Source organism: Fulmarus glacialis, unplaced genomic scaffold (genome assembly GCF_000690835.1).
Source record: "Fulmarus glacialis isolate BGI_N327 unplaced genomic scaffold, ASM69083v1 scaffold16648, whole genome shotgun sequence".
In the NCBI taxonomy this organism is placed as follows: Eukaryota; Metazoa; Chordata; class Aves; order Procellariiformes; family Procellariidae; genus Fulmarus; species Fulmarus glacialis.
The window spans coordinates 12,007-33,219 of NW_009226481.1; the positions used below are offsets into that span (position 1 = coordinate 12,007).

At 33.8% G+C, this 21,213-nt stretch overlaps 1 protein-coding gene across 1 annotated transcript in view; it reads left to right on the plus strand.

Annotated features, from left to right (window-relative positions):
* CLASP2 (cytoplasmic linker associated protein 2) overlaps window positions 1–21,213 on the plus strand; it is a gene marked incomplete at its 5' end in the record, with an annotated part of 59,423 nt that overhangs the window by 11,414 nt on the left and 26,796 nt on the right. Inside the window, 9 exons of the mRNA XM_009582824.1 lie at window positions 954–971; window positions 2,930–3,031; window positions 3,167–3,193; window positions 8,205–8,375; window positions 9,346–9,453; window positions 14,426–14,532; window positions 17,809–18,053; window positions 18,710–18,773; window positions 20,719–20,721. Of these exons, the coding sequence (XP_009581119.1) occupies window positions 954–971; window positions 2,930–3,031; window positions 3,167–3,193; window positions 8,205–8,375; window positions 9,346–9,453; window positions 14,426–14,532; window positions 17,809–18,053; window positions 18,710–18,773; window positions 20,719–20,721 (845 nt within the window). The remainder of the gene's footprint in view (window positions 1–953; window positions 972–2,929; window positions 3,032–3,166; window positions 3,194–8,204; window positions 8,376–9,345; window positions 9,454–14,425; window positions 14,533–17,808; window positions 18,054–18,709; window positions 18,774–20,718; window positions 20,722–21,213) is intronic.

Consider the following 21,213-nt stretch of genomic DNA (forward strand, 5'->3'; position numbering starts at 1 on the left):
TTACACTGAATTAATTTTTTAGAGGGATTTTTTAAAAATAGTGCCTTGAAGATAGTATAATACGAGAAAGCAATAGCCAGGTTTGCTGAGAAAGTTAAGTTCAGGCTAGCCAAAGACATTAACAGATGTTTTAATCATTGTAGTTCTCTTACAAGGCAGAAATGGCAGAGAGTGAAAACAAAAATGGAAATACCCTTTCTTTTTTTTTTGAGGCATTTAACATTTTTATCACTACTACTATATATTCTATTCCATAATCAGTTTTGTTTCAAGGGAACTTAGAGGAAGGATTGCTGTTTAGATAGCTTCCCATCAATTCCTAGGTACTGATGTCAGTAACAAGATTTGTCCAACTCTCATTTTGTCATAATCCAGCCTTTTAAGCTTGGCGTACTTGTTCAAGTGTGATCTGGTTTCAGCAAGTTCATATGACTTCTACTTCTCTGAGCAAAACTTGATCTTATGCATGTAGATACTCAGAGTAATCATGGATTAAATTCAGAGAAATCCTCCTTGCTGGCAGTTCATATCGAATTATCACTGTCCAGTGTGGGAAACTCTGTCCTTGTGTTTTTCTCTGAGATAATTTATAATAGTACATTTTATATTTTCAGAAGAGCTCGCACTAAAATATTTTTAATGTCTGTTTTGATCTGTACATGTCATTTTGTTGACTTATCTCATAGATTTACTTTTTTCTATTGGATTTTTTTTTTGTGGTTTTGTAACAAGTTTGGAAGGCACTGCTATATATTGTGTTCTTGTAAATCACTAAGTATAGTATGGGTGTTTCTTGATAATTTTGCTTCAGTTCAATAATGGAGTTGCAACACAAAAGCTTTAGACCTCGATAAAATTTATCAAGATTCATTCATAAGATTAATCTCAAAAAGGAATTGGAGAGACACAGTATTGTTTGGAATATCATGTATTTTATTATTTTTTCTGTTTAGGAACAGCTTCTGAAGATGGTAAGAAAATATTTTGTTAGAATAGCTAATATTTTCAGCTTCATATTTTCATTGATACAAATTAAGCTTTAAAAGTAGAATGTGGTTTTTCTGTGGCTTTGTGGAGGTTCGTAACTCCAGATAGCTTATGCATCTAATACTTGGTTGTCATGTAGTATTTTTAAAATTCTTTTGCTTTTATTTTACTTCTCAAGTACTCATCTGCAGTAGAAGTGTCATTGCGTAACATTTTTAGTGTGAAAATATAGGAGCTTTATAATTTTGCATTTGTTTTTTAAAGCGAATCTTGTCACAGAATATTTCATCAAATGTGTTCATGCTCTGGGAAGCAGGTGCTACTATTACTCATCTCTGCGACTTGGGAATTCATTTTCAATATGCTATTAGCATTTAAACTTGTCATTAGTGAATGGATGTAGAGATACCAAGTGAGTTAACACTTCATTTGCCTCACAGATACAAACTGTTTTTTTACTCTGATGAAATTGAACCAGGTTCCAAGTGATAATTTAACATAGTATCAAAATAGTGGCACTCTGTATTCCTAAGTTTTTGGGCCAAATTCTGAAAGCAGTTACATGCCTTGCAGTCTCACAACACTCAGTGGGAAAACATTGCCATTGCACGGGGATAACTAGTAGAGTTTGGACTAGTTAATCTAACCGTTCTTGCTAGCGTATTGTTTTCTAATAGTTTAGTGAATAACCTCCTTTATCCTGATTCTCTTCCTATAGACTCTCATCTATGGCTATTCCCTCTACTTGGATGAATAATATTAACTTGGTTGGTCTCCAAATTCTGCTGTGGAAAGCCTAAAGAGGCTAGAACTAAATAACAGTCTGTGTACCTAATTCTTCTGGGTCAAATATTGACTCCACATGTCTAGAAAATATTTTAATTATGCTCTTTTTAAATGTGGATTACTTGTTGAGCTAGATCCACTCTATACAAGCTTTTTGGGTTTGGTTCTTGCAACTTATAAGAATTATGGTTAGCATGGTTTTGGGTTTTGTTTCATTTTTCTGTTGTTTGAGAGGTTGGCTTAGGAAATGTAGTACACAGCTACTCTTTTCTTTTATGAATAATCTTTCAGTTACCTATAATTCATCCAACCGGGGTCTTCCTTTCTTTTGTAATTTCATTGTATACTCTGGATGTTATAAGGAACATGGCTAATAATGCAGAAGGATTTAACCCAAAACCAAGATGGTTTGGCATTCTAGAGAGAAGTGAATCTATTGTTTTAGTGGTAGATATGTGGTTTAATATGTCTTTTCCTCAGTTCTTCTGTCTGTTGAGGAGAGTAGTATTTCCTTATATCATGTTGTAACTGAGAAGTACTTAAGTGTACTTAGTCTTTGCAAAATGCTGTAAAAGGCTTGGGAAATCCTGTAGAAGTCTATATGACTGTGGCCAGGAAAACAGTAGAATATTCGGTAATAGGAACTCTAGTATTTAGATTTCTAAAAAGAGGAATGAAGTTGGGAAGAAACCTCAGAACCCTATTCAAAAAATAGTCAACATAATTTTTGTAGTTTTACTACAGCAAAAGTAGAATTACAACCACAAGTAATTATAAGAAGACTGTACCTGATACAGTAACATTAGCTTATGCATTACCTATTACATTCAATAAACTTCCCTTTTTTTAATATAATCAACCTATTTATGTAGGAAGCAAGAACTAGCTAGCTAGTTCAGGGTGTTTAAATGATAATGTGTAAATTGTTTACTGAAACATGTAGCATCAGTGGAGAAGTATTTTGGTTCCTTAGCTATTAAGTCCTTCAAGGTGTTCAAATTTCTACTAATTATCCCAAGCAAATTTTCACCAATTGAGTTACGTTATGCTTCTTTTTTTATCTACAGAAACTTAAGCAAATATTAGTAAATACTACTGATGCTCTGCTTTCTACATTACTGTGAAAAACTGATTTAATGCTATTTTTCTTTTATAGGTCGTGTACGAACAAAGCTTTCAACGCCTTCTGTTGGTATTGGAAATTCTAAAACAGATTCCAGAGGACGGAGTAGAACCAAAGTGGTGTCACAGTCTCAGCGTATGTATTTTCTGTTTGTTAGTTATACCTGATAAAGAGGCCAAATGCTTAAGCATATATTCATTGACCAATGGCTACAGTCAAAGTTAATTTTTAAAAAAAAGCTACATACTGAGTTGTTGTTCTGTGCCTTAGGTTCATCATCGCCAGACAAAAATGAAGGTATTTTTTTCAGTGTTTTGGGTCAGTGGTATTTGCATGCTTTTCTAATTCATGTTGTTTTTCTCTGGACGAAATAGTAGGTTAGATCTTAGTTTGCCAATTAAATTAGATAATGTAGCAGGATATGAAATCTACCCTTAAATTCTGTCTTCAATTATAACTTCTCAACATTCTTTTCCCCCCCCCTTTCTGACCTCCTCAACACGAAACACCAGTTAACTTCTGTGTCAGTTACATATGACGCATGGATGAGCAATACAGAAGAATGGGTAGGCTGAATGGTATCCTCAGTGTTACCTGCAAAACCTGATTTTTCATTTTTCAAAAAGTCTTGCTTTTCACCTAGAAATACCTATTTTCATTTTAAGTTAGGCACTAGTCTAGCTCTTGCATATATACTCCTTTTTTTTGATATTACAGCTGTTACCTTTACTTAACACTTCTTTGGAGTAAAAATACTAAACCCTAACATTATAATCAGTTACTTAGTTTATATTGAATCAAACAGTTAAAACAAGCAATTTACTGTATGTCAGCTAATCCACAGTAATTTTCTGTATGTGTTTAGAAACTAAAGCAAATGCAAAATTTCTGATCTAGTTGCGCACTCTGTCATTAATTAAAAAGACCTGATTACCTCACATTCTTTGGCACTGGCTGATGTACAGCAATTTCTTCACACATCTGATGTCTCCAACAGACATTTTCTGACTAAGCTCTGTAGTGTTTTCAGATTCTCATATTTGTCTAATTAAGTGAAATGCAATGAAATTAATGAAAGGAAAACAAATTAACAATAAAATTAAAATAAACTAACCAGCCCTATAGTTTGTCACGTCTAATGTTATAAACCCAGTAAATTATACAGGTTTTGAATTTTCCAGTGCAGTTATTTTGCTATCAGTAACCATAGCCACTTTGTTTTAATAAAAACCCAAAATTCGGTGTTTAATGGTAGAAACATTTATCTTCATAGCAATGACTGCCTTTATCATAAATAGAATGACTTTAAAGGTTTAAAAAGCAGGTAAAAGAGTTTTGGGTTTGTCTTTTTTTCCTGTTAGAGTACTTCCCATTCAGTTTTGCATTACTTCATTTTCCAAAAAATACAGTTGGATCAAACCTGATCCAATGCTTGCAGATTTTGTGAAATAAAACTTTCGAAAAATCTGAACAGATAAATATAAAATAATAAAATCCAATAACAGAAGTTCTTTTAATTCATTTTTTGCTTTGACGGTGCTCTAATCCCACAAGTGTTTGAGGGATGAGAGCTTGAAAATAGAGTCTAGTTACTGGCTGTAACAAAGGTTGTGCAAAACTTGTTTTACATTTTCCGTGTTAAGATGACTACACTATATCATAAGCAAAGGATATTTGAATTAATAATTTAAGTGGGTGGGGAGGTAACAGTCCTGTCAAATCACTTTTTCCCTTTATGAAAAGCTGTAAGCAGTGTCTGTAACACTCTTTTCATTAGTACTAGGAAAGTTCTGAAATAAGCTTTTTGAAAATACCTTTGTACTTTGAATAGATTTGGTAAATTCTTAAAAAGTTAAGGTGTTTGATAAACTGTTTGGGGGAGGGATTAAATTTAGGTAGCAATATAAGACTTTTGTGATTATCATTGTCATATTAATTAAACTGACTGTATGTTCAGGGAAACAAACTGAAGCTTTTTCAGTTTCTTTTCACTAATAATGACAGGTTTTTTCCAAGAGAATTCATTTTTGCACAATATTAATGTCTAAAGAGCTAAGTTGAATTGATATTGAAATAACTAGATTTGTCTACATGTGATGATGTGTGAAAATTAAATGCATGAATGCATCTTTACAGCCTTTTATTACTACCTCTGTTCAGAACTGATGGCTTCAGATAGCTCATTATAACCTGTCAGTGGGGGAGAACAAGAATTCTGAGATGTTTTAAGGAAGATAAACAGGGCAAATATAAATGGACAGGCAAAGGAGAATTGTCAGGCACTGGATGCCAGCTATTTGGGTGATGCTTCTTTATGTGACTGAAAATTTTCACAGCATTGTGGGAGATGCTTGATGTTTCCATACAGGGAGTTGTTTTAGTTCCCCAGCTTATACTGGGAAAATCGCTTCATGTTAGATTTAAGCTTTTATTTTTTAAAAATCATTGTAACACAGATGCTTTCGTAAATTTAGGGTTACAACTATTTAGCACTTTTGTTCAAAGATCATTTTATGAAAGACTTGCAAATTTGAATGCTTTTACAAAAGATACTTTTTTAGGGTTTTAGAAGCCCTTTACTCTTCCTCTTCTATTTTTAATTTGTAACATAAAATAAATGCATATACAATCTATGGCTCATTATTTTATTCTTATTTATGGAAAAAAATTGTTTCATTTTTTTCCTCTTTCTTCCTGTTTGGTTGTCAGGTAATTCAGCAAGGTGTGCTAAAATTACATTAGTCTTCATTCAGAGAAAAAAAAAATTCTGAATGGAAACAAATTCTTACTTTTATACTTCGGATTAATTTTAAAGACAAAACCCTGAAATTCTATGCAAGTCTTTTCAGTTGTGCCATTGTGAGTTTTTTTTTTTTCATCCACCGCACCTGCAGCTCAGTTCCTTTACTGTCTGTCTCAAAAAAAAAAAAGTTTTGGCCTTGTGTGTAATTTTTGTTCAGCTGTTGAATCTTTTTGGCAATGTAATATTCTTTTGAAGTAATATGAAGGCTACAGTTTCATGTTTAGTTGAAATTTAATTCTTCAGTATTATCTGGTTGTTGATTAGAAAGCTGAAGAATTGTAATTTGCTTGTGCAGCTTTTGCTTCATCTGCTTTGTACATATAGCATCTGAGTTTAGTTCTTCAACTGTGGAAGCTACTTAAAAGCACTGCTTTAGCATAACCCCCTTGTGGCTTTTTTTCCTGTGTGAAATGACTAAAGCTTTCTTATTTCCATTTGCCATCCATTTTTTAATCTGCTCTGCTCCCTCCCTCTTCATGGATTATAAATCCCTACCCTAATCCTGCCTTTACACTTGTTCAGGATCACAGTCTGCTAACCCCATTGGTGGTAAGAGTCTACAGAATTTGTGTATACATCATTGTTTGATCACCTGTTTGACATATCTCATTTAAGGACCCTATTCAGCAGAAATCCTGGCTTGCTTTTTTCCATATGCTGCACTTACCTAATTGGATGTAATCCTTATTTAGAAGGCAGTAGAGATGGGTGGTTTTTGTCATTTTGGAATACTGTTTTAGTAATCCTTCTTTCATCATTCAATTCGCTTAGATCTACTACTGGTGGTAGTACTGACAACAGTATGCCAATACTGTTATTAGCATAATATTTTCAGGATATTAAGCTTCATTTGGTTTATTTACGCTATAGTGGTACACTTCGCAGGTATTATAATGAGAGGTTGCATTTCTTCTATATATTCTGAGAAGAGTAAGTTTTTCAGGTTTCTGACCTATTTAAGAAAAATCTTCTGAAAGTCTCCAGCACAGTGAAAACTTTTACAATGCTTTCATTGTTTTAAAGAAATATAAAATATTGGAGGCTAGGAAGAAGGCATGGTAATATCAGGTCTGAGTTGAAATGCCCTGATACGAAGAAACTGCCAAACCTTTAATTTTTGCAGACCACAGCAATTTTATAGATTTGCCTATTCTTCTTTCACTATAGAAGTTATGCTTGTTTTTCCCGGGCTGTGTAATATTCTAGTTGTCATTTCTGCTGAATAGTTCCATAGTTTGGAAAAGAGATTTTGCTAAATAATCATTTCAAGTTTGAATTCAAACAATGAATCTGAAAGTATATGCATGGTACATTATTTTAGTTTTCTCCCTTCCACCCAGCATATGTTTTATTTTGTTTGGGATTTTATTTCTTTTCCCATGTGGTCAAGCTTTAATCAACTATCTCTTTTAAATGTGCCTCATAAGAAGTAACCCATGAAACTCACTTGAGATGTTGCATGTTAAGTCTATAGATCTGATAGTATAGCTGTGGTCATACAGTTACCTGATTATTTTTAAAAGATTAGTGAAAGGTTTGTATCTGTATGTAATTAACCTTTGGTTAAAATTATGTTTTCCTTTTTATTTGGTCAGACTTCTTGAATTTTGCAGCTGGAAACAATATATTTATATCAAGTGGTGGTATAAATTGGTGATAACTAGAGAAGAATGGATTCTATGTTAGGGCTTAGAACTTAAATTTTCTGTAACTGAAATACCAAAATTAGGGATCAGTGACCAGTTTCTGGTAGTGGGTACAGTGTGTTGAAATGAACAGTTACAGCACTTTGTAATGTACAGTTTTGAATAATAAAAATAAAGGACGCTTAAATAAGTCTTGATCAGTTTTTTAGCTTGCTTAAAACTAATTGAAGATTTTATTTGAATTTGTGGGGTAACCTCCACAGAAATGAACATGAATATTGTGATTGTCTTCAGTGACATTTTATTTAACTTCTCAGAGAGTAGTGCTTCAAGACCCCATGCTTTTAAAAGCAAGGGAGGAGAATTTAAATGTTAGGAAAATCATGTTATTTTATTATAACATTGGTTGCATTGGAAAAGCTGGGATAATTATCAAATCAGTAGTTTAAAGTTACTCCCTTTAGCTTTCTGGAGTTCTGTTCTTTTTTTTTTTTCTTTTTTAGTAGAAAATGTGATCAGTGAGACCATGTAGCTTAAAAAATGAACACACAAAAAAAGTTCATGTTAGGGACGTTGGAACTGTTGATGAAGACTAGAAATATTACTTATGGTTTCTTGAACATATCTAGTGCTAAATACCATGCCAAGTGCTTCCTTACATTGATAATTTATCTACTTTGTATGTAGTGCTATAAGAACTTGGACAGGGTTTTCTATTTCACGTTTTTACCGTGTAAGTTTTTCCAGACCATTTCAGTCTACCACCACACTCCTACTAACTTGAAGCTTTTTTTTTTTTTTTAAACTATGGTTGCTTATCTTCTATGCTGTTGCTTATATTTGTTCATCTTGCCTTCAGCTGGCAGTAGATCTGGGTCTCCTGGAAGAGTTTTGACAACAACCACACTTTCCACTATGAACACAGGAGTTCAGAGAGTGTTAGTGAATCCTGCAACTGCACAAAAACGAAGCAAAATCCCACGAAGTCAGGGATGCAGTAGAGAAGCTAGTCCTTCTAGATTGTCAGTAGGTAAGAATCATGAATAACTCTTGGTTTCTTTATAGCCCTTCTTACTTTAAATGCTGGATATCTACAGCTTGCATTTAGTTACAGGTGGATGATAAAATTAGAATACATATCGATAAAAATCTAAAACGTGCCTGTTTTCTGAAGCTAGTCTTTGATAAATGACACGATTTTAAATTTAAGCTGAAACTTCAATTTTTTTTCTGTTAGAATGCAGTAGTTGTTCTTTTCCTCACCTCCCTTTCTTCCTTCTCTTTCACTTTTCTTCACTACTTCACTACTTATCCCCACCCCCAAAATACCCACATCTATTGAATGAAAGTGTGATACCATTTTGAAAAGATTTTCTTCATTATTTTTCTGTGTCTTCTGTGTATGTGTGCATGCATGTGTATACTTCTGTGATACAAAAATAAATGTCATACTTCTTAAACCTCACGGTATAACCTGATTACACTTTATTACAAACAATATTATTGAAAAACATCGGTTGATTTTAATGGCATTGCTGCTGTTCTTTGGTTTGTACTTCGATTTTTACCTTAGCTGTATTAACTTTGTATTTTCCTTCTTCAGAAAGCTGTGGGTTTTTTCATTTGTGTTACTGTTGATTAACTTGATCTTGAGCACAAATTCTGAATCAATACTCTGTTCATATTTTTTGCTGCTTGTTTCCTCTCCGTCCTTTTCAAGAGGTTTTTCAACCATTCTGTAAAGAGTTGGTAAATCCCCATTTTTGGGTTAGCTGTGCAAAGAAATAATTTCATTGATCTGGCTACACTTAGTATAACCCAGCACAACCAAGAAAGTGTGTGGAAACAGTTATGACTTAGAATATGACATAATCGTCAGTGTCTTTTCTTAGAAATACGTTTTTGATCTTACTGCAAAACAGAATTGCATTAAAACTGCAACTTTTCTTATGTCTTCTCCCTTCTGTGCTGCTGTTTGTCTGTACCCTGAATCATACTAGCACGAGGCAGCCGCATTCCTCGGCCTAGTGTGAGTCAGGGGTGCAGTCGGGAGGCCAGCCGTGAAAGTAGCAGGGACACAAGCCCTGTCCGCTCTTTTCCACCCCTTGGTAAGTACTCAGAGCCTGTTGTTGTGCATGGCTGTCTTTGCCCTTCATTATTTGCACCTAACGAATCCGTGCCTCCTTCATTTAGCTTGTAGCCGGCCACCATTGTTTTCCCTTCCTTTGGCTCACTCACCACTTACTTCAATGGAGAATTGACCAATGTGTGAATGCGTTGCACACTTGAAAAATAAATGCTTTGCCTAGTGTTAGTCTTATCTTAAATACCAAGTCTGGAAAGGTGTGCGATATGCAGTGCCTAGAGACTTTTTTTGAAAAAGCAATTCTGCTTTTTAAAAGTTGTTTGAAATTACGTGTTTCTTTTTTTATTACAGCACTTATTGCTTGGGTGCAGTTAGATAATCCATTTCTCACTGACCAGCTAGAGCAAAGAATACAGTGCGGCTGTCACCCTCTGCCTTTCCCTGCATCAACAGATAGGGTCTGCTAGTATTCAAAATTGCTCCCTAGTCAATGAATCATTTTGGTGTATAAGAAGAAAATATGCTTCATTTTATGTCCCTTAGCTACACTGTCATCGCTGTATTATGTGAAAAAATAATAAAAATTTTAACTTTTTGCTCTTAAAGCAACTAAATATGATGGTGCAGATAAGGGACTAGTCTACTGAAGCAGAACTATATTCTGAGGCTGCTTTCTGTTTTCTAAAAATGAACAGGACAAGTCCTTATCCAAGTAGATGAACCAAAGTACAGTTCTGAAGTTTACTTTTAATCTGTGTAGAACAAGTGATAAGTAGTTAAAGTAGCATCTATTGTTACATAGGGAAGAAGAGAGGAGTTGAAAACATTCACATGTGCATAGCCATGTTCAATCCTCGTTCCTAGAGCTGCTATAAGTAAAAGTTTTGTTTTCACTTAAAACTTTGTTTCACTTATTGGCCTGACACTTAAAAGATTTCGCAAGATTGTCAAGTTGTTGTCCGTTTCTGAAATGTCAGTAAGGCATAGGAACATTAGCCTATAATTATTTTAACATGATGTTGGTTAAGGATTAGGGAAGCTTCTCATCTCCATGTATCCTCGTCAAGGTTACTATGAAGTTGGTAGTAAATTTTTATAAAGTCTTTTTACATGTTGGGGGGGGCGGTTTTATTGTTTGGTAATGCAAAACTGTCTCTGTAAGATTGTATCTGAAACTGATCTTTTTTGGTGTTATCTTTGTCTGAGTTAGTCTTCAGTATGTATCCCTCTTTTGCTTGTTCAAGTGTAGCTTACAGTTAAGGACTTCATAATACTAGCTGTTAAACATAGTCTGAAAATAGTAAATCTCTGGTTTCTATCTCAAATTGAGGCACCTGACTGTGCTCCTAATTAGCATTGAAAGTCTATTATGGTCTGTTAAGACAGTATGCTTCCTGTCAGCCATGGTTTTATTGGAAAAGTACAGATTAATTGAATGAAAGCTGTTTCAGTAACTAATGCTAATTTGCCCAGATGCTATTTAATTGGGAAATTAGATTAAAAGTAGACATTATACAGGATCCATTAGTAAACTCATATCTTTTACCAAAATACAGCTGGCAGACTGTGTTTAGTACACGTGTCCTCTTTTCTTTTAAAAATGAGGGTATTTTCCAGATATTTTTGCACTTCTTTTGTTACCTTACAGCATGACTTCAATTGCATGCATGCGAGATCTGATTTACATTTTATATTTGATCAAATGCTTGTTATCTTAAGAAATCTGTATTAAACTAATACCATAAGATGGGTCATTGGGACGGATGCTACTTGAGGTTTTATTTTTATTGATGGAGTTTAATTTTTATAGTCAGATATCAAAATAAGTACCTGTACAGATACCATAGGTTGAATTGTCTGATGGCACAGAGAATGCAAAGTAGCATGTATAGGAATCCAGTGTTGTTAAAAAAATAAAAAAGGCAGCTATACCTGGAATAAATGAGGATTCCTAGGATTCCTTTTAGTATGACTTCTTAATTGAATGATTTCGAATGTCTTTCAGTGTTTTGTTGGACCAGTTTTGTCTCATGGGATGCTATTAACTTTTATCATAAATATTAAATTTAATGTTTTTCAAGGGTACAAGTGGAAGATGAAATAAGGCGAATTCAGTTCTGTGTTTGTAGCTGGAGACAGTTTTATATGGGATTGGAGGGGGGAATGTAATTTGTATTGCGTCTGATTGTCAGCACAGAAATTTTTGCTTACAAATGTTAAGCCCTGTGGGGCATAAAATGACCCAAATGCTATGTAATTGCTTCTCTGTATACACTGGTATACAGTGTTTCAGTGAAGCGTTTCTGTAATCTCACAATTCAGTATAAGATTATAAACTGGGAGCTAACAGCCACTCTGTGAAGCAAGTGATTTGTAATTTATATGGAAGTGCCTATTTTTCTGTTACATATAGTTAATATTAAATATCAGACTAGTATAATTTCCATATTGTAGCTAAGAAATTATGTTATATTGAGTCCATGTAAATCTTACTTTGATTCATTTTTTAAAAAATGAAACAACAAAAGTAAATACTTGCACAATTTCTGCAATTTGAGGGGTACAAAGAATATTCTTCAAAATATACTTTGGAGTGAGGTATGTTTGATCCAATATGGTGCTTCCTTTCACTGTCTTAAAAACTTGTCCAGCATATTTCAAAGGTATCTGGGGGCAGGATCATCTTGAATTATATGCCTAAAGTTTGAATTTCTAATTGTACCTTTAATTTTCAGGGCTTGTTGATGGAAAGCAATAGAAAGGTTTATCCTGTTATTGCTTGTATGTAAAGCTCTATCAGCCTTGAAGCCTATATTTTGACATCCTTTGTCCTGTCTCCTTTTCCATGCTGAGACATACTTTCTAAAGAACCAAGTATTCCACAAAGCATTATTTGCAAAATAAAATTCCCTAGCTAAACAGCTTCATGCAGGTTTAGTTTGAAATAAAATACATTGCTGTGCTTTATGTAAGGAGTAGAGAACTTTACATGGAAAAAACACAATGTTGTTTCTGGGACCTTTACAGGACTTAGGATCATTTTGGAGTTCACTTAGGTTAAAAGAGGTGTGCTTCCCCAAATGTGATTTGGTCAACGTCAGGGTGTTTGATTCAAATCAGACTCTTAAATTGCCTGTGTTAATCAGAGTAAAGGATGATTCGATTCCTGGTTTCTATTTATACTACTTTATGTATCCAAAAGGTGCAAAATACCTGCATTTACAGTTATTTATTAAATCATTAAAGATTATATCTGGGGTTTATGTCACTGTGGGTGGACGTTTGAATTCAAGTTAAAATTGTCAAAACCAGTTTCATTTACGTGTCTGTAAAATTCTAACTTAAGAAAGAAGATTAATTGTTTAAAAACACACTGAATTTAAAATTACTTGGTTTAAGAAAGAGAAAATATTAGCAATGGTGAGTTAACTTCTTTAGTATCTCTAAAAGACTAGTTTTATACAAGTGCCAGAAGGAGGAGGGTACTCAGTTTTATTCAAAAGTCCTTAAGGATCTTTGGTTTCCACTTTCCATAACTTTAAAGAATCTTAATGACCTATAGTAACTAACATAAATGTTTCAATTTCACATTTTATTTATTTAAAGAAAACAATACAATTGTGAACTATTAATTGCATTAAATTATTTTAAACTTCTAATGAAAATTGAATAATTTTGACTTTCATCTAAGTAGTGGTGAATTTTATCTGAGGTTGACTTAACTGCACATAGGCAAGAACTCAAGTTTATACGAACTGTCAGCTGCTGACACAGTAAGTTTGTGCAGGAGTCACTTTTTGCAGATAATGTTTGGTACATGAGCTCTGGCTCTGACTTCAGCACGTAGAACTGAGTTAACTCTACAATGGAAGACCGGTATCAGTGGAACTTTTTAGATATTTCTGAGAATTCTGTTTGTGTGTGTGTGCGTGCATGTGTGTCTACGCATTTTTTTCTTCTTGGAACTTAAACATACTTGCTTTTAATCTGCTCTTAATCTTTTAAATTAAAAAAAAAATTATGCATGAGATGTCCAGTGTACATAAACCTATATCATTCTATGTAATCATATTCTATATAATCAAAGAACTTCTCTGAAGCTTTTTCCTTCTGTGTAATACTCAGTTTCTTGTGCTAAAGCTGAATCTTTTTGATAAGTATTCTCTTGTTCATCTGAGCAACTATTGCAGCACTTTGATTCCATGGTAATAGATAGGGTTTATATGATCCTATTATTGCAGCTTCCAGACATCACTCCAGATCCACTGGTGCCCTCTACGCTCCTGATGTTTATGGGGCTACAGGTGAAGGATGAGTACACTTTGCTGTCATCTGTGCAGTCATCCTGGATTTTTTTTTCCCCACCCACTTGGTTATTCTCATAGTTCAGTTTTAAAAAGCATTATTTATATTTATTTGAGTTTTGTGGGTTTAATAATCCAAATAGATGTGTTTACATTGCTAGATTTCGTCTCCACCCCCACCCTCCAATGTTAATCCTTTTCTTCCTTAACAACAATCATTTTATTTTTACTTGCAGAAGAACTTTTTTTTAGTTTTTCCATTTTTCAGTATTTGTAGAGCATTCCTTATGCATGTAGTTTTCTAATCAGCACTCTCATTAGCCTTCCTATTGTATTTGCTTTCTTTTTAAATGAAAACAAAAACCCAAAATGAAGAAGACATGAATTTTTTAAAAAAGGAAAGGTTCTTTCAGTTAAAACCATTGTTTGGTGGGGGCTTTTTTCCCTGTGATATTGGAATAGGATGTTTATATATGACTCTGGTTTTTTACTTCATTTCTTACTTTTTGCTGTACCACTAAAGACTTCAGAATGAAAATAACCAGTATTTTAGCCACTACCTAATTTATTAGAAATGTTAAGCAAATGCTTTTCTTCTGCTTGGGTTTTTTTAAGTGAGTGTGGTATTAATGTCCCACGTTCCTATTCTGACTGAATTCTTTATATTCATTTTTGTTGTTGTTATAACAGGTACCGGCTTTGGAATTAGTCAGTCAAGTAGATTGTCATCATCAGTTAGTGCTATGCGAGTTCTGAACACAGGTTCTGACGTGGAAGAGGCAGTAGCAGATGCTTTGGTAAGAATCTTGCACTTATCTTGTGTAGGACTCAGATTCTTAAAATGTTTGGTATCTATACATTGAAGTATGCAGAAGAACTTGTCGTTCATTATTTTACTGGCTTCTAGGTGGAGAAAAAAGAGAAACTGAATTGCTAGAGCTGCAAAGTATTGCAATTTTTGTTCCCTACAGAAGTCTTAGCTTTTGAGAAATGTATTTTTTTCCATGGTAGACAGGAAATAGTCTTAGACTGTTCTGTTGGAGTGGCCCAAGAAGCCACTTGAGCAGGTAGCACTAACTAGCAGTTTCCCACAACAGCCAGACAAACTTCCGGATAGGCTGAAGGCTTGTCAGAGCTGAGAATGACAACAGCTAAAGCACTCTCCTTATCATAAGCCTGGATTCCATTTAAAGTTGTTCTCTCTGACAACGTGTGAGATTGATGCTGAAGAGATGGCTTGGCAGGGCAGCATTTAATAAATTTAGTTTTTGTTTTCTTTTGTTTTCAAAATGTTACTTTTAATTTAAAACTGGTTATGCCATTCTCTTTCTTAACCTTTACTATTCTTTAAAAGGGTGGGTTTGGCTCCTCTATCTCCCTGCCCCAGTTAGCCAAACAGAACTCATCGTGTATTTTGCTATTCTGACGTTTAAATCAGCAAGCTGAAATCTTCAGTTAATTTAAAATACTGATGCTATGAGTCAGATACATTTTTATCAGGTATTGTATACTATTTGCATATCATTAAATATTTGTAAGTACCTGTTATCTAGTTATCAGAATGCTTTAAGGAATTTGTTATTGCTCTGTTTTAACAAAAAGATTATTTGGAACATTAATAAAAAACTACGAATTAGACTCTAAAAAATTTAATTATAGCTGGTTATGACTGGATAGAAAGAAAAACAAAATTTCAAAGGAAAAAATCTGAAGAACTCTGTCATGTTCTTAGTCTGGCAATTTATTGATTTCTTGGTTAATACTGTCTTCTTGGCACGTTAGCTTAAAATTCGTGTGCCTTCACTGGCATAGAGGTCAGGATATCTGTGAAATCTTGCCTAAGAGGTCATGGTGAGGTTGAGTGGTTTTTCCCCTTTCTGATATTGTAAACCTGAAAAAAGTTTTCAGTGTTGATCGGGAATGCTAGTTAGTAAACTGGAAGTCAATCTGGATTTTGGAATAGGGAACAACAGAAAAACAGTCTGTGAAACATGAAAAGTTTCTGGCTATAATTTGAAAGCCTGTGCTATAGATTTACCCAAACTGGTGCTACATGAAGAGTATCTTCAGTACTTTTAACAGCTTCATAGCTTATTCAAATTTAGCTGGGCAAAGTATATAGTAAGAATATAAATTGAGGAGAAACTCATGCTTCCAATGACTGCTCTTGAGGCTTGAATGTGTCATGCTTTGTTGAAGTAATAAAGTTTGTTCATAGAGACTGGTTTGTATTACCTGAATCCAAAATAGCACAAAGCTTCTGGAAATGTTAGAGGAAAATTAGTTTGTATATTTTAGCTAGAATCTGTCATTACAAAGAAAGATCAAGAACAGCAACATTTTATTGTCATAGTATTTGCATGCCTGGCTGCTTGCCATGCTCTAAATGTACAGGTTGTCCAGTACAAATAGCTTCATTTAAATGGAAATCTGGTTATGAACACCCTTCTTGTTTTATCACAGACTGAAGCCCCCTTTTCAGAACAGTGTTTTTAAAAGGTAGAATGTAGAGTCCTGACAGATGTAATATAAAAATCGAAAATATTGTGGATTGTATTACTATTTTTATGGTATGAAAAATACTTGGCCAGTTATAATACTGCGCAAGCCAAAGGGGTATCAGTCTTCTGGCTAAGATCTGGTTTGAATGTAAGATGCATGAAATGCAGCAATATGGTGATCTTTACATATTTTTATACCTTTTACTTTAGCATTGGCATTTCAGATTCTATTTCTTTAAAAAATTTTTTTTTTACTTATGGTGACCGTTTTCAAAAATGCTCATGTCTTTCTGATTTTTTCCCTCCCTTTATTCTCTTACACGTGTATGTATGCTTGTTCTGTTGACAATAAGCTTGCTTGTTACATGATGTATTGGCTAGTTTGTATTGTGATATCCTTTAAGTTACTCCGCAGTTAAAAATGAGAACCCTGTGCAAATGGCAATGGTAATTAAGGGGAAAACAATCATTTATACTACTGCTTCTTTGAGTATTTAATGAAACCGAATTTTTAGCTACTAGCTTCAACTCCAAAATTTGAATGGCAGAGTTATTTTGCAGAGGTGTGTGTTTTTCCTTTTAGGATAAATAGCATGTTTTTTTTTCCTCTGGCCTTTGGCATGTTGTGTTCTGTTTTTTGGCTTGTTTTTGTTTTTAGGGGATTTGGGATTTTGCATTATGTAATGAATTTTTTTGTAGGACATTGACTGCTGTAGGAGTTGTTGCAATGACAAAATTTAGATATTGAAATGAAGTTAAACAAAGAGATGGAGAAGTTGATGGGAAATGAAGGTTTCATACCTAGATAGCAATTGACTGCATGTGTTAAGTCTTCATGCTCAAATATCACTGCATAAGACACAAAGATTTTGACAGAGAAGTCTTTGTGACCAACCAGCAGATGATATGTAATATTTCCCTGGAAATGGAAACTTAGGAAACTACTTCTTGGCAATGCATGATATGCTAATCAGATACAGAGAGGTAAGAACAAAATTTACAGTAAGACTATATGTTTTCCAGTGGCAGGTAGTTTAATAGTCACAATGCTGCTATGCCTTACCTTCCTGTTCTCAATTTCTGTTTCTTTTCAATAATTTACTGCTAACAGCTCTTAGGAGACATACGGACTAAGGTATAGAAACTATTTTCCTTCTTCAATAGTTTAATATTTTACTATTAACATGCTTGATACAAAGTAAGTTAAAATGACAGAATATGTGGGTTTAGACCTGATTCTTACATTCCATAACATATATAAAGCTAAGTGAAATAACTAACTTTCAATACAGTCTTTATGTCACCCTATAATGCAATTTTTTGGATTTTTACAAGTAAACTTTAAGTTGAACATTTCATCAAACGTATGTCTTCTCTGCATTTGCTGTGCTTTTATATTTGGAATACTACGCAAACCATACTTCAAAATATTTTTATTAACTCGGTTTGACCTGTTGAACAGTTGGAGCCATTTGTCACTGCAGGGAGTAGGGGTCACACCGATTACTTGAACTGTTGGTCTTTCTACTGATTATAGATATATATATTATCTATAATGTTTCTGTACAATAGAAGAAGCCTGTGCGAAGAAGATACGAGTCCTATGGGATGTACTCAGATGATGATGCCAACAGTGATGCATCAAGTGCCTGTTCAGAAAGGTCCTATAGCTCTAGGAATGGAAGCATACCAACATATATGAGACAGACAGAAGATGTGGCTGAAGTCCTAAATCGCTGTGCCAGCTCCAACTGGTCAGAGAGAAAAGAAGGCCTTCTAGGTCTGCAAAACTTATTAAAGAACCAGAGAACTTTAAGGTAAGAAGACATGTTAACAGAAAAACATTTTATTTCAGAGTTGAAGTGAGGCAAGGGAAGTAGGAAAGGAGGCTAATGTTCTAAAGAATACAGAAAGTTGGGGAGAGGGAAAGCAAGGTGTGTGTCTGTGAGAGTAAGATGGGGGAAGGAATGAGGAAGCTATTGTCACTTCTGGCCACTAGCGTATAGGATCTGTTTAAAAAGCTCAGTTTAAGAAATTGAATTTAAGATCAAGGTAATTCTGCCAATACAAAAGATTCCTAAAGTGCTTACATCTAGTATTGATGGAAGGCCTTTATTTTTATTTATGTATGTTATAATTTATTTTTTTATTATTCTTATTTATTGGGTATTTATTCAGAAGAAACTGTTTACTACTAGTTATTAAGAATACCTTTTTCATTATCTCTCTATTAAAATAGTTGGGAATGGTTTAATATATGAATTAGTTTAAAGAGACATTTCTAGGTTGAAAGTCTCATTTTAGACAAAATCCATTACATTTTTATCCATGTCTTAAACAAAATGCTTTTTTCTCCTTCATTTACTAGATTATTTGATTTAATATTTACAGTTGATTTCACTGATTGCTCTGCATTAGTGTTCCGGTAGTACTAGCAGGGGAGTTGACTAATGTATTGTTGTCACTTTGACAGTCGTGTTGAGTTGAAAAGGTTGTGTGAAATCTTCACAAGAATGTTTGCTGATCCTCACAGTAAGGTATGTTTAGGTTTTTCTTACTTGCAGTAAATGTTTGAAAACATATATTAATAGAAAGCCAGTTGTGGTAAAATATGTCAGCAGTATTTGCACATGTAAAAATTTCACAAACTGTATTTTATAAGCAGTTAATGGTGTCAGATTTCAATCCATTTAAATTGCACTTTTGAACAAGATAATTTTCCACCTTTTTTGCAGGATAATTGAAATAAAGAAAAGGTTAGTTTAATCTAAAATGTATTGATATAGTTCAACAGTTTGTGCTCAAAATTTGTAAGTATTTTTAAGAAGTCATGTTGTTTACAGAGGTCACTTCAACATGAGTAAAGGTTTTCTCTTAATTAGAAACAAAAGGCTATGGTGCAGTAATTTAAATTGTAAAGAAAGTCATCTAAATCATACATGACGAGTCTGATGAACTATACCAAATGTGTACTTACTTGTTTTCCAGGGTATTTTGTATTATGTTATGATGTCTTCCTGGAATTTCATAGATAGGGCTGGCAGTTGAGACTGTTGAGTAATTTTCACATCATTGTTAGTATTCAATAGTAAGGTGGAGACTATACTTCGGTATAAAAGAAAACGTGATGTTTTATTCGCTTTTACCTAGGTAAAGACCCAGTATGGATGTTATAACAAAATAATCCTTCTGTTTTCTAAGACCATTAAAATCTTTTTAACTGAGTTACTTCGGTTGCTAGTATTTTTACAATTTTTGTGGGAGGTGGGTTACTAGCACAGCTTCATATATACAGTAATTTCGCATAGCAAAAAGACTGCAGGTAAATAAGGAGCTGAATAAAGTTATAGTGGTATCATGTAAAAACCAGTAACTTCATATTTTGTTTGAATTATAGGCTTATTTGGAAGAAACCTTATCTTTTATGTTGAGTATAACATGTCCCACTTTGTGTCCATATTTCAGAATTGATAAAATGATAACCCAGAAAAATTGAGAGCAAATTAGTTATTTCAGAAGTATTAGCTTTTCCCAGGAGAATTCTGAAAAACTACTTTGATTATGCAATACAGTGAACATATTTTTAAGTCTTCCTTGTTGCTGCAATGGAAAATTAAATTCAGAGTGATAAGAAGTCTTGACAGGTTACCTTAGTGTTCATCTGTCCTCCTTATTTTTCCTGCTGGAAAAATTGACTTAGCTGCTATCTGTGACACCATGTCTTTTGGAAGAAACTTGCATTGCACACAGCCACATGATATTAAAGTTGCTCAAAAAAAGTTGCAAAAATCAGAAGAAAAGACTAAAGCCAAGCTGTTAAAGAGAAACTGAAGAAAACATTCCATAAAAAGAACAGTTAAGTCAGAGGAGAGGAAAGAAAATTGAATGTTGAAATATTACTGGTTTTTAAATCAAGTAATCACAAAATTGTGAATAGCAGCTTGGTTTAACCTTGCTTGTTCTTGTGTTAATTAATATTGCAGCTATGCATATATCAGAACTACCGTGGAGATTTTTTTTGTAGTGGGGGAGCCAGGGAAGGATAATAAAAATGTTCCAAAATTTAGTTGTATGTGTCAGAAGAGCATTTTATCTTTTCATTAAGCCTTTAGGAATGTTACTTTGAGTTATTCTAGTTCATTGTTTTGTTTTGTTTACTGGGCATTCTGACATAAAAGAATGTTGCTTTGATTTCGAAAATTTGGCCTGTGTTATAACGCATGTGGTACACCTGTTCCAGTTGCTGAAACCCTGCCTGCTTTTTGGTGTTGTAAAACTATTAATAGTTATCAATATATTATCAGGAGGATGCTTTTAAGTTTTAAGAGTTCGTGAGTTGTGAGTTTTTTCACACACGTATGGCTACACAAATCTCATCTTAGACTCTTTTCAAGTGTCTGTAGGAATTATTCTGTCATCACTGGTTTTTTTAAAGGTTTACTTTAACATGGTAGCTGGATGTAGGGAATTGCTTAGAAAAAGAGAGTGATAATATCGTTTGGAGGAGAAAATGGGAGAATGATTTGAAGAGCATGCCAAGTGCTTACTTTTAAAATACATTGGGTATCCCAATAAAATTACTAAATTTATCATAAAAGTTTTGAAATACCTTTTTTGTTTTATTTTGTTTTATATTCCATACAGGAACTTTGTATTGATGGCCACTAATTTGTGTGTTTTTATCTTTTTCCCTTTTTTGTTGTTTGTTTTGTTTTGTTTTTGTTTTTGTTTCGTTTTGCATGCTGTCCCCTGTGTTGGAACTCTCTTTAGAGAGTAAGTTGGTTCAGTATTTGTTGGAAGCCTAACCTTACTTGCATGAATGTGCAATTAACCCTTTTTCTCTATTTTTCTTCCCCAAAAAGTTCATGCAGCGTCAAGCCTTTTGCAATCATAAAATGCTATATACAATTATGTGAACTGTGTGGTAAAGTTTCGAGATGTGCTTTATCTACTAATTAACTGACATTGTTTGGTTAT